The sequence below is a fragment of the Pleurodeles waltl genome, chromosome 6 (assembly GCF_031143425.1).
Source record: "Pleurodeles waltl isolate 20211129_DDA chromosome 6, aPleWal1.hap1.20221129, whole genome shotgun sequence".
NCBI lineage: Eukaryota > Metazoa > Chordata > Amphibia > Caudata > Salamandridae > Pleurodeles > Pleurodeles waltl.
Genome location: NC_090445.1, coordinates 962,115,068 through 962,133,460, shown reverse-complemented (window position 1 = coordinate 962,133,460; position 18,393 = coordinate 962,115,068). Strand labels below are relative to the sequence as shown.

General features: G+C 44.4%; 1 protein-coding gene across 4 annotated transcripts in view; it reads right to left on the bottom strand.

Moving 5' to 3' along the window:
* BLNK (B cell linker) overlaps window positions 1-18,393 on the bottom strand; it is a 545,638-nt gene that overhangs the window by 465,504 nt on the left and 61,741 nt on the right. For all 4 annotated transcript variants that reach the window (XM_069239783.1, XM_069239781.1, XM_069239782.1 and 1 more), the window contains exon 2: window positions 9,201-9,263. In XM_069239783.1, coding sequence (XP_069095884.1) covers window positions 9,201-9,263 — 63 coding nt within the window. The remainder of the gene's footprint in view (window positions 1-9,200; window positions 9,264-18,393) is intronic.

Genomic DNA, 18,393 nt, shown 5'->3' with positions numbered 1-18,393 from the left:
ACAGAACACCATTCATACACAAAAGATGGCCTGTATGTGTGTAGAGTCTAGGCCTAGGTATGTGTGATGCAGTTGAAAATGAAGCCATGTGGGCCCCTGAAATGGCGGCTGCCTGACCTGTAAAGTGGGACAATGGGATGTGAGGTAACTGCGCTGGCGTTGCACACCGTCGCGGTAGGCGGTCGAAGACCGCGGCGCAATGCTACATTGGTTAACATTGGACCCTATGGGTCCCAGGAGCCAATGACGATGTACGCCGGCGGTGACGGTACGCACCACCGCGGACGTGACCGCCATTTTCTATCTGTTCAATCACTCGATACCTGATCTTCGACAGGAGAGGACCTACACTGCAAGTGCTGCTGTGACCTCGGTCTGGAAGAGACAATGGCTCGAGTGTCTGGGGAAAGGGCCCCTGCCTTCACATCGGAGGAGTTGGAGAAGCTCGTGGATGGGGTCCTTCCCCAGTACACGCTAATCTACGGTCCTCCAGACAAACAGGTAAGTACACAGGGAGCATGTTGTATGGGCTATTCCTGTGTGGAGAGGGCTGGATGTAAGAAGGAAGGGGGGAGAGTGCTGCGTGCATGAAAGACGGTGAATGCATGTGCCACATGGCAAGGGTAGGGATGGGGGCCAATCAGTTTGACGGTGCAGTTGGTAATAACTTCTCTTTTTCCCCTGTACATTTCATGTAGGTCAGCGCCCACCAGAAAAAAAGATATTTGGCGTGCAATCGCCAAGGACGTCCGGACCCTGGGGGTCTACCACAGACGGAGCACCCACTGCCGGAAAACATGGGAGGATATTCGCCGCTGGAGCAAGAAGACGGTGGAGGCTCAGCTGGGGATGGCCTCCCAACGTGGGAGGGGTGCCCGTTGCACCATGACCCCCCTGATGTTCAGGATCCTGGCGGTGGCATACCCGGAGTTGGATGGGCGCTTGAGGGTATCACAGCAGCCACAAAGGGGTGAGTACACTCTCATTCTGCTGACTTTGCGCGCAGTGGAGGTGTCTGGGTGGGGGAGATGGGCTGTGGTTTTCCCTAGGCCAGGGAAAGTTCCATAGGCAAGGCCCCTCCGTAAGGCAGGCCATGTGGCACCCCACCTCTGTAGAGAGCCAAGTACATCTAGTCATGCCCCTGTGTCGTGTATGTGTGCAGATGTTGTCCAAAGCCTTGTAGGCCATTTCCCAGGAATTGAACAGTGGACCCTAAGAGCGCTGCGTAGTGCAGGGGGCTTCTGTGTCTGCCGTGTCCGCCAACAGTAGCGGTAATGCATGCACTCAACATGTCTTTCTTCTGTCGTCCCCCCCTTTTTGTGGTCTCCCTGTTCTTGTGTGCATTAGCATCATCAGGCGGAGGAGCAGTGGCACCGGAGCACGAGGGAGCTGCATCCCACATGGCCCTGGAGTGCGAGACTACGGACTCTGAGTTCACCAGTGGGACGGAGGACGAGGGGAGCTCCACAGCGGGGACAGGAGCTGACACCAGCGACACAGACTCGTCCTCTGATGGGAGCTCCCTTGTGGTGGCGGCAACATCTGTGCCCCCTGCATCTACAGGTACAGCCGCCACCCCCCCTACCAGCACCGCCCTCCCAGCAGCACCTAAGCCTTTGCCCCGTGCCCGCTCACCCAGGAGGGTGGGCATCACCTTCGCCCCAGGCACCTCATGCCCTTCCCCAGTCACCCCTGCTGCCCTCAGTGAGGAGGCCATTGACCTCCTCAGGTCCCTTACTGTTGGGCAGTCTAACATTTTGAATGCCATCCAGGGTGTAGAAAGGCAGTTGCAACAAACAAATGCATTCCTGGAGGGCATTCATTCTGGTCAGGCGGCCCTTCAGCGAGCTTTTCAGACTCTGGACTCAGCACTAATGGCAGCCATTGTCCCTGTGTCTAGTCTCCCCCCTCCAACTTCCTCCACCCTGACCCAATCACCTGTACCTCAGCCTATCCCAAGCACACCTGCAGACCAGCATGCACACACGTCAACACACAAGGGAAGCTCAGGCAAACATAAGCACCACACATCCCACAGGCACTCACACAAGCATCACACACATGCAGACACACCAACATCCACTGCCTCCACTGTGTCCCCCTCCTCCTCATCTCCCTCCTCCCTCCCAGTCTTGTCTACCCTCACACCTGCATGCACTACCTCTACAGCCACTACGTCCCTCTCCAGCACACCCACCACCACACCCCGCTCACGTGCAGTCACCACCCCCACTACCATTCACACGTCCCCTGTGTCCTCTCCCAGTGTGTCTGTGACGCCCCCTCCCAAGATACACAAACGCAGGCACACACCCACCCAACAGCCATCCACCTCACGACAGCCTCCAGTGCATGCACCTTCACCCAAAGTCACCAAACGTACACCTCCTACAACCACCACCTCTTCCTCCTCTCCCAAACCCCCTCCATCTACCCATCCCAGTGTGTCCCAAAAACGTTTCCTGTCCACCCTAGACCTCTTTCCCACACCTCCCCCACCCTGTCCGTCTCCTAGGTCCTGAACTAGCACCTCAGCCACAACATCTCCGGGACCAGTGGTGCCTGTAGTCACCGGAATCTGGAATGCACCGGCCACAAGAAACCCGGCAAGTCTGGGAAGAGCAGTACGGCGGAGAAGACCGCCATCATCCCCGATGCCCCGGAGCCCACCTTCAGCACAAGCCCAGCTGCCCAGGACAGGACCGTAAGCACTAGCCCACCTGCCCAGGAGGCCAGCACCAGCCCACCTGCCCAGGAGGCCACCGCCAGCACCAGCCCACCTGCCCAGGAGGCCACCGCCAGCACCAGCTCATCAGCCCAGGAGGCCACCGCCAGCACTAGCCCCACTGGGCCATGAAGGACCGCCAGCACAAGCCCCGCTGGGCCATTAAGGACCAACAGCAAAAGCCCCGCTGGGCCATGAAGGACCGCCAGCAAAAGCCCTGCTGGGCCATGAAGGACCGCCAGAAAAAGCCCCACTGGGCCATGAAGGACCGCCAGCAAAAGCCCTGCTGGGCCATGAAGGACCGCCAGCAAAAGCCCCGCTGGGCCATGAAGGACCACCAGCAGCTGAGACCCTGCAATGGAGACCGCCATCTCAAGCACCGCTGAACAGGGCACCGCCATCTCAGGCACCGCTGAACAGGGCACCGCCATCTCAAGCACCCGCTGAACAGGGCACCGCCGTCTCAAGCACCGCTGAACAGGGCACTGCCAACTCAAGCACCGCTGAACAGGGCACCGCCGTCTCAAGCACCGCTGCACAGGGCACCGCCAACTCAAGCACCGCTGCACAGGGCACCGCCATCTCAAGCACCGCTGAACAGGGCACCGCCATCTCAAGCACCGCTGGCCCATGAGCGGCAAGGGCACTGATGCAACTGAGTCTGTCACGGGGTGAATGATGCACTCTGGGGACCATGCCCCCTCCAGAACCAGTGGAGACTGTCATCCACAACCTCTGTCCTTAGCAGGATGAAGCACTCTGGGCACCATGCCCCCTCCAGAACCAGTGGAGACTGTCATCCACTACCTCTGTCCTTAGCAGGATGAAGCACTCTGGTCACCATGCCGCCTCCAGAACCAGTGGAGACTGTCATCCACTACCTCTGTCCTTAGCAGGATGAAGCACTCTGGGCACCATGCCCCCTTCAGAACCAGTGGAGAGGTACATCCACTACCTCTGTCCTTGGCAGGATGAAGCACTCTGGGCACCATACCCCTCCAGAACCAGTGGAGACTGCCATCCACTACCTCTGTCCTTAGCAGGATGAAGCACTCTGGGCACCATGCCCCCTCCAGAACCAGTGGAGACTTATCCACTTGTGAGACTGTGGCTTTGCACTCCCCAGGATTGAACAGTGGGCAAACCACCCACTGTAGAGACTTGAGAGACTGTGGCTTTGCACTCCCCAGGATTGCACAGTGGGCAAACCACCCACTATAGAGACTTGAGAGACTGTGGCTTTGCACTCCCCAGGATTGAACGGTGGGCATGTGGCCCCCTCGTGGATTTGGCATCGTGCACTCAAGCGGCTGAGGTGCCCCCCCTTTCCCTCCCCCTGAGGTGCCTGTTTAGTTGCTCTCTGATGCCCCTGCAGTGTTCTCTCCGTCATGGTTGGGGATCTTGTGTGGGCCTCGCCCATACCGTGTGGTCCCAGTGTTCCACTGACTTTCTTAGAGCACTACCTGGACTACTATGCTTGTGATATATTATGTACATGGTGTAAATATATATATTTCTGCCTACTTGCTCTTAATTTATTACAATGGTTACACTAATTTTCTATTTTCTTTGCATTCTTACGGGGGTTTGGGGGGTGTAACTGTGATGTATTGATATGCATAAGTGTGTGTGTTGTAGTGGGTGAGGGTGGGGGTGTTGCGTGTGTGTGTCCCTGTTTTTTGCCTCCCCCCTCCCCCGTGTCGTAGGTGCAGTACTCACCGTGGTCTTGGCCGCCGCCGTTCGTGCTCCTGGTAGAGGAGCAGGAAGACTATTGCAGGTAGAATTTGGAGTTCCGGGTCCATGGCGTCCTCATTCCTCGTGGGGTGTGTAGAGGTGAGTGTTTTTCCTTCGGGATTCCTGTTTCTGCCGTGTTTTCATCCGCAGTGAATCCGCCCCGGAAAAGGTGTCGGATTGGCCTGTCATAATAGTGTGGGCGGTACATTGTCTCCCGCCTGTCTGTTGGCGGTGACCGTTGCGCTGTTTGTTTGTACCGCCGTGGCGGTCGGAGTGTTAAAGTGACTGTCTTTGTTGGCGGCTTCCGCCACAGTCGTAATTGCTAATTTTTTACTGCCGGCCTGTTGGCGGTCTTACCGCTGCTTTAACACCGACCGCCAGGGTTGTAATGACCACCTAAGTTTTTTTTCGAAAATCATTTTTGGTTTATTTTATATCATTTCTTATTAATTTGATGTCCTTTTTTCAGTTAATTAATACGTTTGACTGATGTAATACAATATTGCATTTATAATTCAAAAATACAGGTTTGTTATGTTGGTTTAAAATTGTCAGACTTTTTGAGGGCTTTGGTAGGTTGCTATATTTTATAATATGCTTCTAGCTACTATTTCTAAATGATTTACTCCTTTGTTAATTATGAAGAGCTCTTCTTTACATTGTTCCATTTCGTACATTCCTTTGGTTTGTTTGCTAAATATAGGGCCAATTTGGCTAGCAGGTTGCTCCATTGTTAGTTGTTGGTAGCTTTGCTTGCTTTGTAATTCTTCTGTAAATTTGCAAAGCGTAGGTTGGGTTCTGCCTAATGTAGATTTGAAGGCATTGTGCCATTGTACCAGTGCAATAATTGTTTTGGCATTGTGTACCCAGGTGCTGCCATAGACATTCCACCATGGTATTTGGAATTTTGGTTGTGTTCCCTGCCCTAAACAATGCAGTCTCCCAACCCAATTGTCTTCAAAATAGTCAATTAGTGGCGTAAGTTTTTCTTCATTGTATTGGTAGAAAGGGCTTCCGATTAGTAATATGTAGTGGTTGGCTACCTCCGTGACAGGGACATAGGATAGTGGTATAATTTTTTTATTATAAGGGCAAATTAGCTGTTTGTAAAATATTCTAAACTTAGTTGGAGTGTCTCCACATACTGTGACTGAAATGATAGTAACAGCCTAGTATGGCTGTGAGGGAGTAGTAATTATTTGTTTTGTGTTTGATATGGTGTAGGAGCTCATAGTAAGTGCTGTTTCGTTTAAATGGTCTTAGAGCATATATAAAAGGGATATTTGTGTTTTGATATTCACCATGTATGGAGCATATCTGAGTAAATGGTTTGGGACATATTTTGAAGGTCCCATCCATCATCCATGTTTCACATTGTTTCAGTTTTAGAAAGTTATCTGATGTAGAGAATATTAGGATTCTTTTTTGTTAAATAGTCTGTCATGTAGAACTTCCTCATTGTCATTGTTAAGGTATTTGTATCTCATGGTATCTTTTAGGGGAGATGGGGTATCGCTGGTGGCTCATTTAGTTTGTGCAATTAAATGTTTCAAAGTGGGCATAGGTGGTAGTTTGCCTCTTGTTTGCTTGGGGGGTTTAGGTAGTATATTTTTAAGGATTTTGCTGGTGGGATCTTGGGAGCTAGTGCTTGCTTCTCCTATGCCCTACAATATCTCTTCCTTCCATTTCTGTTACATTTGGGGGTTGGTTCTGCTCTCTTACATGAATTACAACATCATCTTTTGTAGTTGCCCTCCCATAGCATGCATTAGAATATTATTTAGTACATTTCACATGCATAGTTCTTGTTGATGCAGTTTCCTGGCTGTTGGTGTAGCCCATGTGAAGGAAATAACTGCTTTCCTTTCTGTGAGGTGTTATACTTTGCAGTTTCTATCATAGTATGTGAAAGTAGTGTAATACTATAAATATATAACATTTTTTAACTTTTTTAAATTTACGGTTTACATTTAAAATTATGCAATTGATTCTATATTGTTTCTTTACATGTACGTTGTGTATAAAAGTTTTTTTGCTATTTTGCAGATTTTCCGTTGAAGTGTTCGTATGTGGAGCAGGTGCTTTATTTTCTGTTGGATGAAAAAAAAATCATAAGTTTTACTTTAAATGTTAATTTGCTGTTAGTTGGTAGAGGTTGAGGTCATTAGGTTTATTTTTGCTTGCTATTTGCACAAGTTTATACTTTTAGATATGCAAACTTACTTTCTTAAATCTTTTTGATGGTTTTTGACAGTTGTTATTTCCAGGCAGTTTATCACTGTTTCCAGGCGTGGGTTTTTTTCTTTTAGAAAGTCTATGCAAAAAAATTGTTATAGTATTTTATCAATTATTTGTTATTTCAGGTTTTTAACTTTAACAACAATTACATTTGAGAGTAAATATAAGTTTTACTGACTTGGTTAGATATTTGCTGAAATGTATATAATTTTTCTGTAATGGTTTGTTGAGAAAATCCAGCAGAGTTTCCTCATCTTGCAGCATTTGTTGTTTTTGAATTATTTAGTTCTTTAAATCAGTGTGCCTTTTATATTCTTGATTTAATTGTTTGTTTGATTTTATTGGTTACATTTGTTTATGGTTTTCTTTCATTGGTTGGTTTAGTTTTAGTGTCATTTTTTTACTTACTTTGTCCTTCTATGGTAAAATATAATTTAGGTATTATTTTTTATGTATTATAGATACTTTGCTACTTACAAAGATATGTTTAGATATGTGTGTATATATATGTGTGTGTGTGTGTGTATATATATGTGTATATTTAGGTTGTTGTTTAAATGCTTTTAGTTTATGCTTATATTTTCTGAGGGTAGTATTGTTATAATTTGGGGTCTACATTTTTGGGGGGTGGAAAGTAAATATAATATATTTTTGTTTAATTTAAGAATGTGTATAAAATGTGGCAGATTGCTTTTAAGGAATTATTTTATTTTTAAGTTTAAAAAAATATTTATTAGTAAATACTTAATTTTGTTTGCGTAATTATTGTTATCAATATTGTGTGCACCTCTATTTTTGACATGTTATATTTTTATAGCAAAGTAACATTATTTTATATTTTTGTTTTTTATATAGTTAAACTCCAATATTTTTAACAGCAATATTTTTGTTCTTGATGTTTGTGGTTTTACTAGCTAAGTATAGGAAGTCAATAAATTTATATATAATTTTCAATATTTTTGAGTTTCAATATTGTGTGAATCGATATTACGCCTGTGATCCTGACAAACATCACCGCTACAGACAGGAGTTACAATTGGCCCTTGTGTACGTGCCACTTCATTATGCATGGAAGGAGCCATTATGAGGAAGGCAGGCCACAGATTACACACAAAATGCATCCCTTTATGAATTAGTGGTGCACTCACATGATAGGTATTGTTGTCTTGTTATGCACTTGCAGGTTGTAGTACATTTGATCCTATTTCCTTGCAGGCCAAAAAAACGAGGAACAATGCAAGTCCTTCTACAATAATGACCATATAAAGTTTCTTCAAATTGCATGTGTTTTCTAATAGGCTCATTTAAAGTCCGACAGAAATGGTAGACATTTTTGTTGAACACATTGCTAAATATTTGTACAATTCCACACATGTAGACTTTAAAGTCTGTAATCCTGGTAATGCCCAAATTTGAATAAGTTAGGAGCCACTGTTCTTTACTTCTCAACTTTAATCTAGGGGCAATGTAGCACATCCCAATTGTGTATTAACACAAAAGTGTATGAACTCTGGATGGGGCACTCATCTCTAGATTAGAGCCTAAGCATATGCTTATGTGATGACAAATTTATTTTTCATTTGCATTCATTGAGATCCTGAACACAGCAAAAGTTCCTGGTCATAGCAGCTTGCTCCCGTCATTGCCCTGCCAGTGCTGCCAATGGCAGTACCAACACAACTACTATCACACTCTCCTTCAAATGAGAAAATTCAGATTTTTAATATACAATAAACATGATTAATACCTGCCACCCAAGCTAATCAGTTTAGCTTTGGGTGACAGGTATTAGTCTGTTTTAATGTATTTTGAATTATTAAAGAACTGTTGTGCTCATCACAAAATTAGGCAAACATAAGTGCCCATGTTGCCGAGCTCCAGAATCCACTGGCTCAAATTAATCACTGACTTTATTACAGGACGAAGTAGTGAACACTTTCACAGGCTATGTATAACTCCTAGACTTTTTCAGAAGAGAGAATAAAATAAAGAGGTCCAAAGTTTGAGCTGCAGATCTGAAGGAGGCATGTTTCTGTGCATTTCTATGCCAAGCCTGGGTACATTTACTGAGGTGAGATAACACGTTATTGTTATGGACTATGTGTATATTCCAATTTACTTACAAAAGGTTCAAATATGCCTATTCAAACACAAAAATGGAAAAAATGACATGCCATTGAGATCTGCTTAGAAGGACTCAACAGCCGAAAGGGCAAAATACCAGTTAAGTTTTTATCTCGCGGCGGATAATGTGCCGGGTATCATTGTTCTCTCACTTGCTCTTGTTAAAAGAAGACATAGGCTACCCACTTAAATAAAAAGTGAGGACTTGAGTCAGAACACCGAGTGACATATGGTTCCCAGAGCCATGACATATTGCAAAAAAGACATGAAACATTGAGTCTCAGGAAGTAGGCACTCGGCACATCAGGAGCAGTTGATAGATTGTAAGCAGTTATGCAACCATGTTAACCTTTCAATTATAATAGATTTTAATACTTACAAGAAATTGACTTCCATTTAGTTCAAATTTTTCAACAACCCCAGTACACTGGTGCATTCCAAACTAAATAGGGGATAGAAGAAATTATATAAATAAAAGTTAAAAAGTGCTCGATAAGCAAATTTGGTTTACATCAAAACTATGTTTTGCATTAAAACAATGCAAACAATAAAATGCAACCATCCATTAAGCTGTGTGATAAGGGAGTAAGTTACCCTGTTGTGTACCTGGATCTGAGCCAGATCCACAAATGAAATCATGAATCTGCATTGGTATAAGTACTAGTTCTCATGCATACAGAGTTACGATCTTCCACTTTTCACAAACATCCACAGCAGTATTCTAGGAAAACTGTGCCAGGTACAACCTTCAAGAGTCATGAATTTTAAAGGCTGCCATTTCCTTAGTATGTAAATGTACCTAACTATGGAAAACCAACTTAATACGTAAATGCACATGTATTCGTTTTTACCTACACTGAGAAAACACTTTGTTCTACGCCCGCCAAGTTTGGGGGGGAACTATTACACAGCCCTTTGCTGGATTAAAGCTCCAGCAACAATCAGGGTGGGAAAGGGGCTTACATGAGTTTGTGAATGTTCAGAAATTCGAAGGTTTGTGGGCATTCACAGACTGGCCAGGTAAATCACTCAATGGTCCTCCCGCCCACAACCTTTTGGAAGAATTAGCTGCTTTATAATTCAATGTGCTTGTGGTGGAGAATTAAACAATTTACACCTAACAGGTCTAATTTTGTGGCAAGCTGTGAGACCATCACATTTCTGTGCACAACCTTTTTTTCAGTAGTGACAAAATTGTTTGGTCCTAATGTTGAACAAATAGCATTTCATTTTCTGACAGCAGACACAATAGAGGTGTCTGAATCCTTATTGAGTTATGCTCATTATTACCTGTCACTTCTCTGATGAATCTACAACACCAGAGCATTTACAAAAAGGTCCCCTCTCCTTGAAGACAAGTTTTGAAAATGAGTGTTGGTGTCCAGTCTTTCAGCATCTGCTACTTTATCAAACTCCTAGGAAAATTTCATAATGTCCTTTCTTAATTTGCCCAGTCAATAATAGGTTATATGCAGAATTGGTTAAGACTTATACGAATGTTCCTGCTGACAATTCATGAAGATCTTCAGCTTCATAGTGTCAAATCACTTTGTTTCTGATGATAAACTAATTTGACCAGTCTCAGGTGCAAAACTAGTTAAAATAAACATTTCTTCACTAATGCCTTTTTCCCAGGTCTAAGTACACTACTTCCCCAAATCCTGGTTATAAATTTGATACTGGGCACCTTACCCATCTGTGATAACACTAAACCCAATGACTAAGATTATTAGGGTGATGTATTCTCCAGAAGGAGAACAGAGAGTGTCCTGAGGGACAAGTTTCAGACATGTCAGACTTGACATTGAAGCTGAGGAACTGAACCCTTGCCAGTTCCATGGCATATGTAGGCCTGTATCTGTTTATGCCAAGTAAGCGCTTAGTGTCCTGGATGCATCTGGAGGCACTGATTGGTTGCATCTGGAGGCATCCAGAAACACATCTCACCCTGTCACATAGATCACCAGGGTGTGTCACAACCCCAAACAAGAGGCTCCCAAAATGTCATCTCGAAGTCTCCAGGGGGTGATAGCCATGCCCCCAGTACACACTTTCAATGTTTTCAAGCACCCTTGGAGCCTGTATTTTTACACAAGGGCTCTAGGCTGTGAGCCCCTTTCTTGGTTGGTCTTAAATCTGCAGTGCATCATCATTAAACACTAGGAATGATTCTTGCACCCATTGAATTCTTTTAAATATGATTTATTGACCATGGTATTATTGACAATGCATTGGTAAATACTTTAGTCATGGCCATCAAGGCAGTTTTATTGACAAGCAGTAGAGTAACAGTCAATTATTACATGTTTAAATGAAGGTTATTGACATAATTTAAATTGCTTTGTTAAATTTCTTTATGGACATCCCCAAGATTAACAGTTAGTTATGACAAGCCTTAGTGAATGTTGGTACAAGATGGTACCATCTCTATTAATCTCATTTTTTTGTCTTGGTTTATTATGAAATATTTCTACTTTTATTATTATGATGACATCCTGACAAAGCTCCTAGGACTGTCTTATTGGTACTGACACCCATTCATATTGTGATGTTGCAGCTAGTGCAGGTGGTGGGGATGTGATGATAGGTTCAGTGATTGCTGGGGGTATGAACTGTTCTGAGGTTGTATTTCCATCTACCTGATTGTATATATTTCTAACTACATCATCTCCCCTAAGTAAGCCTTGGACTGATTTCCTTCACTACCCTGAGAGAGTGAAGTGTTACAATGGGGGGCTAGGTTCATAGGAAGAGAAGGATTAGAGACATTACTTGTGAAGGGATCACATCCTTCACTATTAATAACCTACATTCTTTATCTAACTCTTCCTTATTTAAAATGTATTTGTCACCCCTGTAGGGTAGTGCCTAGCAGCTCCTAGGGCACTGTGCATGATATTTAAAATTTAAGCCAGATGGGTTTACGTTTTACATATCTTGGCATTGAAAAACTCCAAAAGTTGTTTTTCACTGTTATAAGGCTATCTCTCACACAGGCTAACACTAGGTTAATTTATTGCATTTTAATAAGTGCTAAATTCAGAATAGGAGCAGAAAGAGAAAATATGTTTACATTTAAATTAATTGTAATTTAAAAGCCTCTTTTGGATTTTAAGTCCCAATTCTGAAAATGCCACTTTTAGAAAGTTGGTATTTTTGTGCCCAAAATCACTGTGCCTTTCTGCCAGTGAACAGAGTTCATGGCTGTGGTTGTATCTCCTGCAGTGGGTTGTTGATTCCTTCCGGACATGGGGAAAAAGGGGGCTTCCATGTGGACAGGGCCGGCCATCCTGGCAGGATGGTTGGGGGTGGAGGTGCTGTACCCATCCCAACTTACAATTCAAAGGAATCTGACACCAGGTCTGCAGTTGCTTTTGTCACCCTAGACAGCTGGGAGCCTGACACAAGAAGGACAGGGGAACTGGTCAGAACTAGTTTGTAAGTGGGTTAGGCGTTGCCCGCCCACACACAAGGCTGGCATTGGGGGTAAAAGGCAGCACTCTCAGATCCCCCTTTGAGAATAGTCCTGGACCCATCGAAGATTCAGAAGAAGGACTGCCCTGCTGCTGGAAGGAATGCCTCACTGTCTGAAGAAGGAAGATTGGACCTGCTTACCTTGAACCCAGGCTACCCAGAATGACTCCAAAGGTCAGTTGGCTGCCCTCCTATGTGAGCTACAGGAACATAACAAGCTTCCAGAGGTCTCCTTGCAACTGCCCAGCTGACCAGCATCAACTGGACCTGCCTGGATCTGCTTGAGCCCTTCTGCTGGCCTTTGCTAGACTGGGCCATCATCTCCAAGAGGTGCCCTCTCAGGTCCTGGACCATTGGCTGGCATCAGTGAGAGCTCCTCCTAAAGATAAAGGTGAAAATTGTGAAGTTGTGACTCCTGGCAACCACAAATTGGTACAGTCGTGCCAAGACTCTGCCAGCTGCGATGAGCACCAACACAAAGTTCCAGCAGGACCTGCTCTTCATGCCAACAGTGACTGTCTGTGACGATTGGAAACACAAGATCTGCACTTTGCACTAACAGCAACGATCCATCAACCGGAAGCTCGAGCTCCATCCATATCTGTGTGCTATAGCAACGACTGTTCACAACGCTTGACCTGCTCTATGGCTGAACGCCAACTCCTTGCGGCCTTCTCTGATGTAAATGTAACACTTTGCAACAGGACTTGAGAAGGTAACCTTTTAAGGGGGGCTAACCTGGTTCCTGTATCCGACCCAGTATCCATCGTGGTCAGCCTGAACTTTTGCCTTTACCCCGAGAGTGGCGCTTTGTGCTTCTTAACGCTATTTTCACTAAAAGCTTTAAAAATCAATGTCTCCAGTTCTACTGATTGGATTTTGTTAATTTTGGTGTCAAATTATTTACTGAATAAACTTATTTTTTTTAATTAGATTGTGATTTTTTATGTGTTATGTTGTCACTTTTTGTACCGTTTATGTGCTGCATAAATACTTTATACATTGCCTTTAAGTTAAGCCTGACCGCTTTGTGCCAAGCAAAGCACTGGTTTAAGTGACTTCTTGTGGTTCACCTTGACAAGGATTGTGGTTGTTGCCTGAATGGCTCTTCCACCCCTCTCAACCGATAAGTCAGTTTCTTACACATATCCCACTAGGTTTTGTCATTCCAGGTCCTTTAGAAGAATGGTTCAATCACTTTCATTAAAACATCTGTTCTTTCAGGTTCCTGTCTCAAGATGCTTCACTTAAATAGGAGGAAATATGCCAGTGAAAGATAGTTTTCTCCATCTTCCTTTGGCATCTTTCTAAGCAGCATCCGAAGCAGCACACGGGCTATCCTCGAGATCTATTTACCTGGCTTCAAAAGCAACAGGCTTCATCCCCCGGTCTGATAAGAACACTTACATACTTGTAACTGGGCTAGTTCTTATCTCTTTTAGAAACCATCAAATCTGAATTAAACAACAGTCACACATGCATGCAGATTTAACATTTCCCCTCTCTGAACAATGGAAAACATTGTGAATGTGAGGTCCGTTCATCAGCTGATTCAAACTAGACAAGGTGAGAGAAAGAGATCTATTATTACCTTGACTTATTTCAGTAGGCCACGCAGCCTCTCACCTGAGTAACATAACCAATTGAAACCCACCCAAAATTACACAATGCTCTTCATTGTCTACATACGCTCCTGAAAGCAAAATATTGGTTCACATGCCAGACTCTTCCCTGCTCATTTTCTTTGGATAGCAGACTAAGCCTGCCACCTCTAGTTCTTCGAAATGGTCTTTTGTTCTAACATTCAGCAAGGCAGGTTAACACGGTTGGTTAAGGCACCTAACACTACACAAGCAATAGTGTTATGTGTTAAAACTGTGTGCATACATTCAAACTTAAAATAAGACAGTAAGGCTGCAATAGCTTCATCATGCTAATTCAAATAAAGAGCGAGTACATCTGTATACTTCGTGCTGCCTCGGAGGAAACTGGTTTAGAAACAGTTTGCCTCTCAGCCCTACTCCAGAGGCTCAGTATACATGCTGGGCTGTGTGTTAACTGCTTTCCTCCCAGAGGACAATAGCTTGGCTTCAGTGTCAAAGTATACAGGGTGTTGTCATAAACGGTCACTTAACAAGGATTAGCTATATTGAAGGGGTAACAAAACAACTGGCAGACCAATGGACAGCCTGATCTCTTCTTGTTTTGACTTAGTGATGTCTGTTGGGACTGACAGCAACTGATCCATTCAATCCCAGGCCCAGCACTAGTTTGGGTGATGACAGAGAGGAGGGCACCTCATCTAAATAGTGTAGCGGCAAGGAGAGGAACATCGCTCATCCTGGTGGGGTATGGTGACAGTCATTTCGGTTTTAGGGGTTCTGTGGATGCTTGCAGTGAACCGTGAAGATAGAATAGTCCGGGTTGGGTAAAGGAATTTCTTTATTTATTGGCCTATGCATGGGATAAGACTGACATTTCGCTTCTGGCACCTCAGAATATTCCTGGACCTAGGAAGGAACATAGGAAGAAACGAGGATTCGGCCTGATTGCTGTGGAAGAAAGACTGGAAGACTCCTGCTGACACCCTGTGATTGGAATTGCTCTAAAACAACAGACGGGCACCCTACTCGGACAAAGGCCCAGATGAGCACTTGGGACTGGACTATAGGAGAGCCCAGTTTGGGAAGTCACCAGGTGTTCAAAAGACTGTCCTGAGGACCTACAGGCTTTAAAAGAAACCCCAGCAGAGGTTTTCCCGAATGATGAAACATTTGTGACTGGTTGTAGCAAGAAGCAGGGGCAGAGAGTTTAGTAACTCTCGTGGAGCAGGGACATGAGTCACCTATAAGAGTCCCTGGAAGACTGCAAACACTGGGATGTAGCTGTGTGGAAGATTGCTAACTCTGCTCCTGATCTCTAGGCTTCTAGGACACAGACCGATTGCAGGTAATGTATCTTTGTTTTCATTGCTGGTGCAAGAGAGGTGCCTGGTGGCTGTTTTTGGATAATGCGCACAGACTGAATGCGCCCCTTTGATTTCCATTGTTGTTGTGGACCTTTTTGACCATTTTGCCGTAAAACGTTGAAAACTCATATCTCTGGTTCCACATACCTGATTTTAACTATTTTATTGTATTTTTGCTTAATACAGTTTCTTTATTTTCTAAATTGGTTTGGGAATTGTATAGTTCTTGCTGATTTTTTTTTTAGTACTTCTTGGCCTTATGTTGGGTTTCTCTGTGAAACTGCTGGGTGCTCGTGCTACACCTACCAGGAGTTGAGCAGTGTAACCCACTTTCTGAATATTGTGAATTTGGTTATATTACTTTCTGATCAAACATCACCAATTCAATTCCATATCTAAATTTGTTAGTACATAAGATACATTCTGCACCGCACTTATAAACGAAACAGTGACATCCACACAAAAGACAATTACCAAAATTACAAACAGTATAAACATTTAAAAGGCAAGGAATAAAACAAATAAGTAATTAACATTAAAATAGATGGACCAGTGGGGTCCATTATGTGCTGTATCTTTCCACATCTAAGGAGAGAAATTTCACACATGGGTTAAAAGATTAGTTTTTAAACAAGTAAAAGATACGGTAGTTACCAGCTGCGCTGGTAATTAATTTCACAGCAGTTTATTTACACCTTAACGTGTGCTTCGGCTAAGTACGATTTAGCTGCACTTATAAGCGATATGTTTTCGATCCAAAACACTGTGTGTTGCTGTTTGTGGCTGGTAAAACAGAGTATGATTTGCCAAATAGCCAGGTAACCTTACCATCATTTCCCCGCCACTCCATACGTTCACGTGTTGCTTTTGCCTTTACAAAATCCAACCAAGTTCATCTCCCCACTACAACGTACAGGACGACAGTATGGATTTTGTTTAGTACAAGAATGGGCATATTCTAAATTGTAGAAAGGAGTAGAAAGCATGTAGTAACTGGCCTGGTGTGTCGTGAGCACCTATGGTGCAATCACCTTATACCAGGTCCAGGTATCCCCTAGTTGTGAAGTGTAAGCAGTGGAAGCCAGGGCTCTCTAGAGGTACCTGCGGATGAGCAGCCAAGACTTATCTAGGAACATATGAAAGGACCACACAGTGTTACAAAAATAAAGGTACTTTATTAGGGTAGCACAAATACTAGAATACTGAATAGACAGTCCCCAAAGTTGGAGGTAAGTAAACACACTATTATGTGCAGGTTAGCAATCAGTAAATAGCATAGAAGGCAATAAGCACTGAAAAAAGCAATAGCAAATAGTGAGATCCCTAGGGGAGGGCCAAACCAGGGCTGGCTTTAGGGCAGTGCAAGTGGTGCAGCCGCACCGGGTAATTACTTGTATTTGGGGGTGCTGACCTCAGGGAGGCGGTGTGTTTAGCAATAACTTACTAAACTTGCGATTTAAAAGCACCTGATGAAAAGTTCATTGTGCGTCCAGAATTCAGGAAGCAATTAAAATGCCAAGATAACTCTTGTGGTTAATGCTCCTGCTAGAGAGAGAGATCAGAGTTTTGTGTAGACTCGTCATAAAGTAGTGTAGAGGGCTATTATGCCTGCTGCAAAGAACAGAAGTATATTTTATGTGGATAGCTGAGTGGATTACTAAAGGCAGCCTTTAAAAGCCCTTTAAATCAAATGAATGTATGTGAAAGGGAGGCTATGTAGAGAGGAGGGGCACATTTGCTGGGTGGTAGCATGGGAATCCGAGGAGGTGGTCATGGGGTGGGGCGCCAAAAAAGCCTGTCACACATGGCGCCACTAGGGCTAAAGCCAGCCCTGGGCCAAACCATATACAAAAAAAATGGAATGTGAAAGGCAGTCTCCCACCCAAGGAAGTCGAATCAGTAGAAGGGAGCTGGAGGAATTAGGACTGGTTCAAGAGATGAGTGCCAGAGTGATGCCCAGCGACCAGGAGAGCAGAGGTAAGTACCTGGTTTTTCCCGAAACCAACAGGAGGACTTTGGAAAAGGATTATGCAAGACCCATAAAGACTGGAAGAACCCAAAGGTGGATCCTGACAGAAGACAACCTGCAAACGAAAGAGACCAAGCCCAGTTCGAGATGGAGTGTCCGGTTGTGGCAGGAGCCACTACCCACTCTTTTGTGGATGCAGGATCAGGTTGACGGTGGATTGTAGGAGGCTGGCCTGGCTTATAGTGGGTCCCTGATGGTACTTACACCTTGTGCCAGGTCCAGTTATCCCTTATTAGTAGATTAGTAGTGTTCTAGCAGCTTAGGCTGATAGGGGTAGCTATAGCAGAGCGGCTTAGGCTGAACTAGGAGACATGCAGAGCTCCTACTATACCACTTATATCATGTAGCACTATATCATAAGAATCACAATACTCAGAGTTACTAAAAATAAAGATACTTTATTTTAGTGACAATGTGCCAAAATATCTCAGAGGATATACTCCCTTATGAGGTAAGTAAAATACACAAAATATACACACAAACCAAAATCAGGTAAGTAAACAGTTAGAAAAGTAGTGCAAACACTAGAGAACAATAGGATGCAATAGGCCTAGAGGCAACACAAACCATATACTAAGAAAGTGGAATGCAGACCACTTAGGGACTCCAGGCCTAGTGTAGTCTGTAGAGGGTCACCGGGAGTGTAAGAAAACACTAAGGGTGTCCAAGATACCCCACCCCAAGACCCTGAAATGTAGGAGTAAAGTTACCCTACTTCACTGATGTGGATAACTACACTCAGTGCCTACTCATAGCTATGTTATGCTTTTGCTGGGGTGGGGTTACTGGCTCTAAATAGATTGTAGTGTCATCTAGCTTACCTGTAGAGTGCCTCCTGGGTAATGACCTGTAGACCTCAGCTTGGGCTGAAGTAGAGTTTCAAGCCCATGCAGCCATGCTGGGAATCCCTAAACACATCCTTGCCTTAACTGCAACACAGGCTAAAGAGCAAGAAGAGCAGGGAGCCCTGGAGCCTAGAATAATGGCCCAGAACACTCCTACCAACAGAGACAGGCAGGCTACAGTGTTACCTCCTGTCCAAACTCCCATTGAGGATCCCACTCCTCTAAGGGAGGCACCCTCTCCCTGAGTGGAAACTAC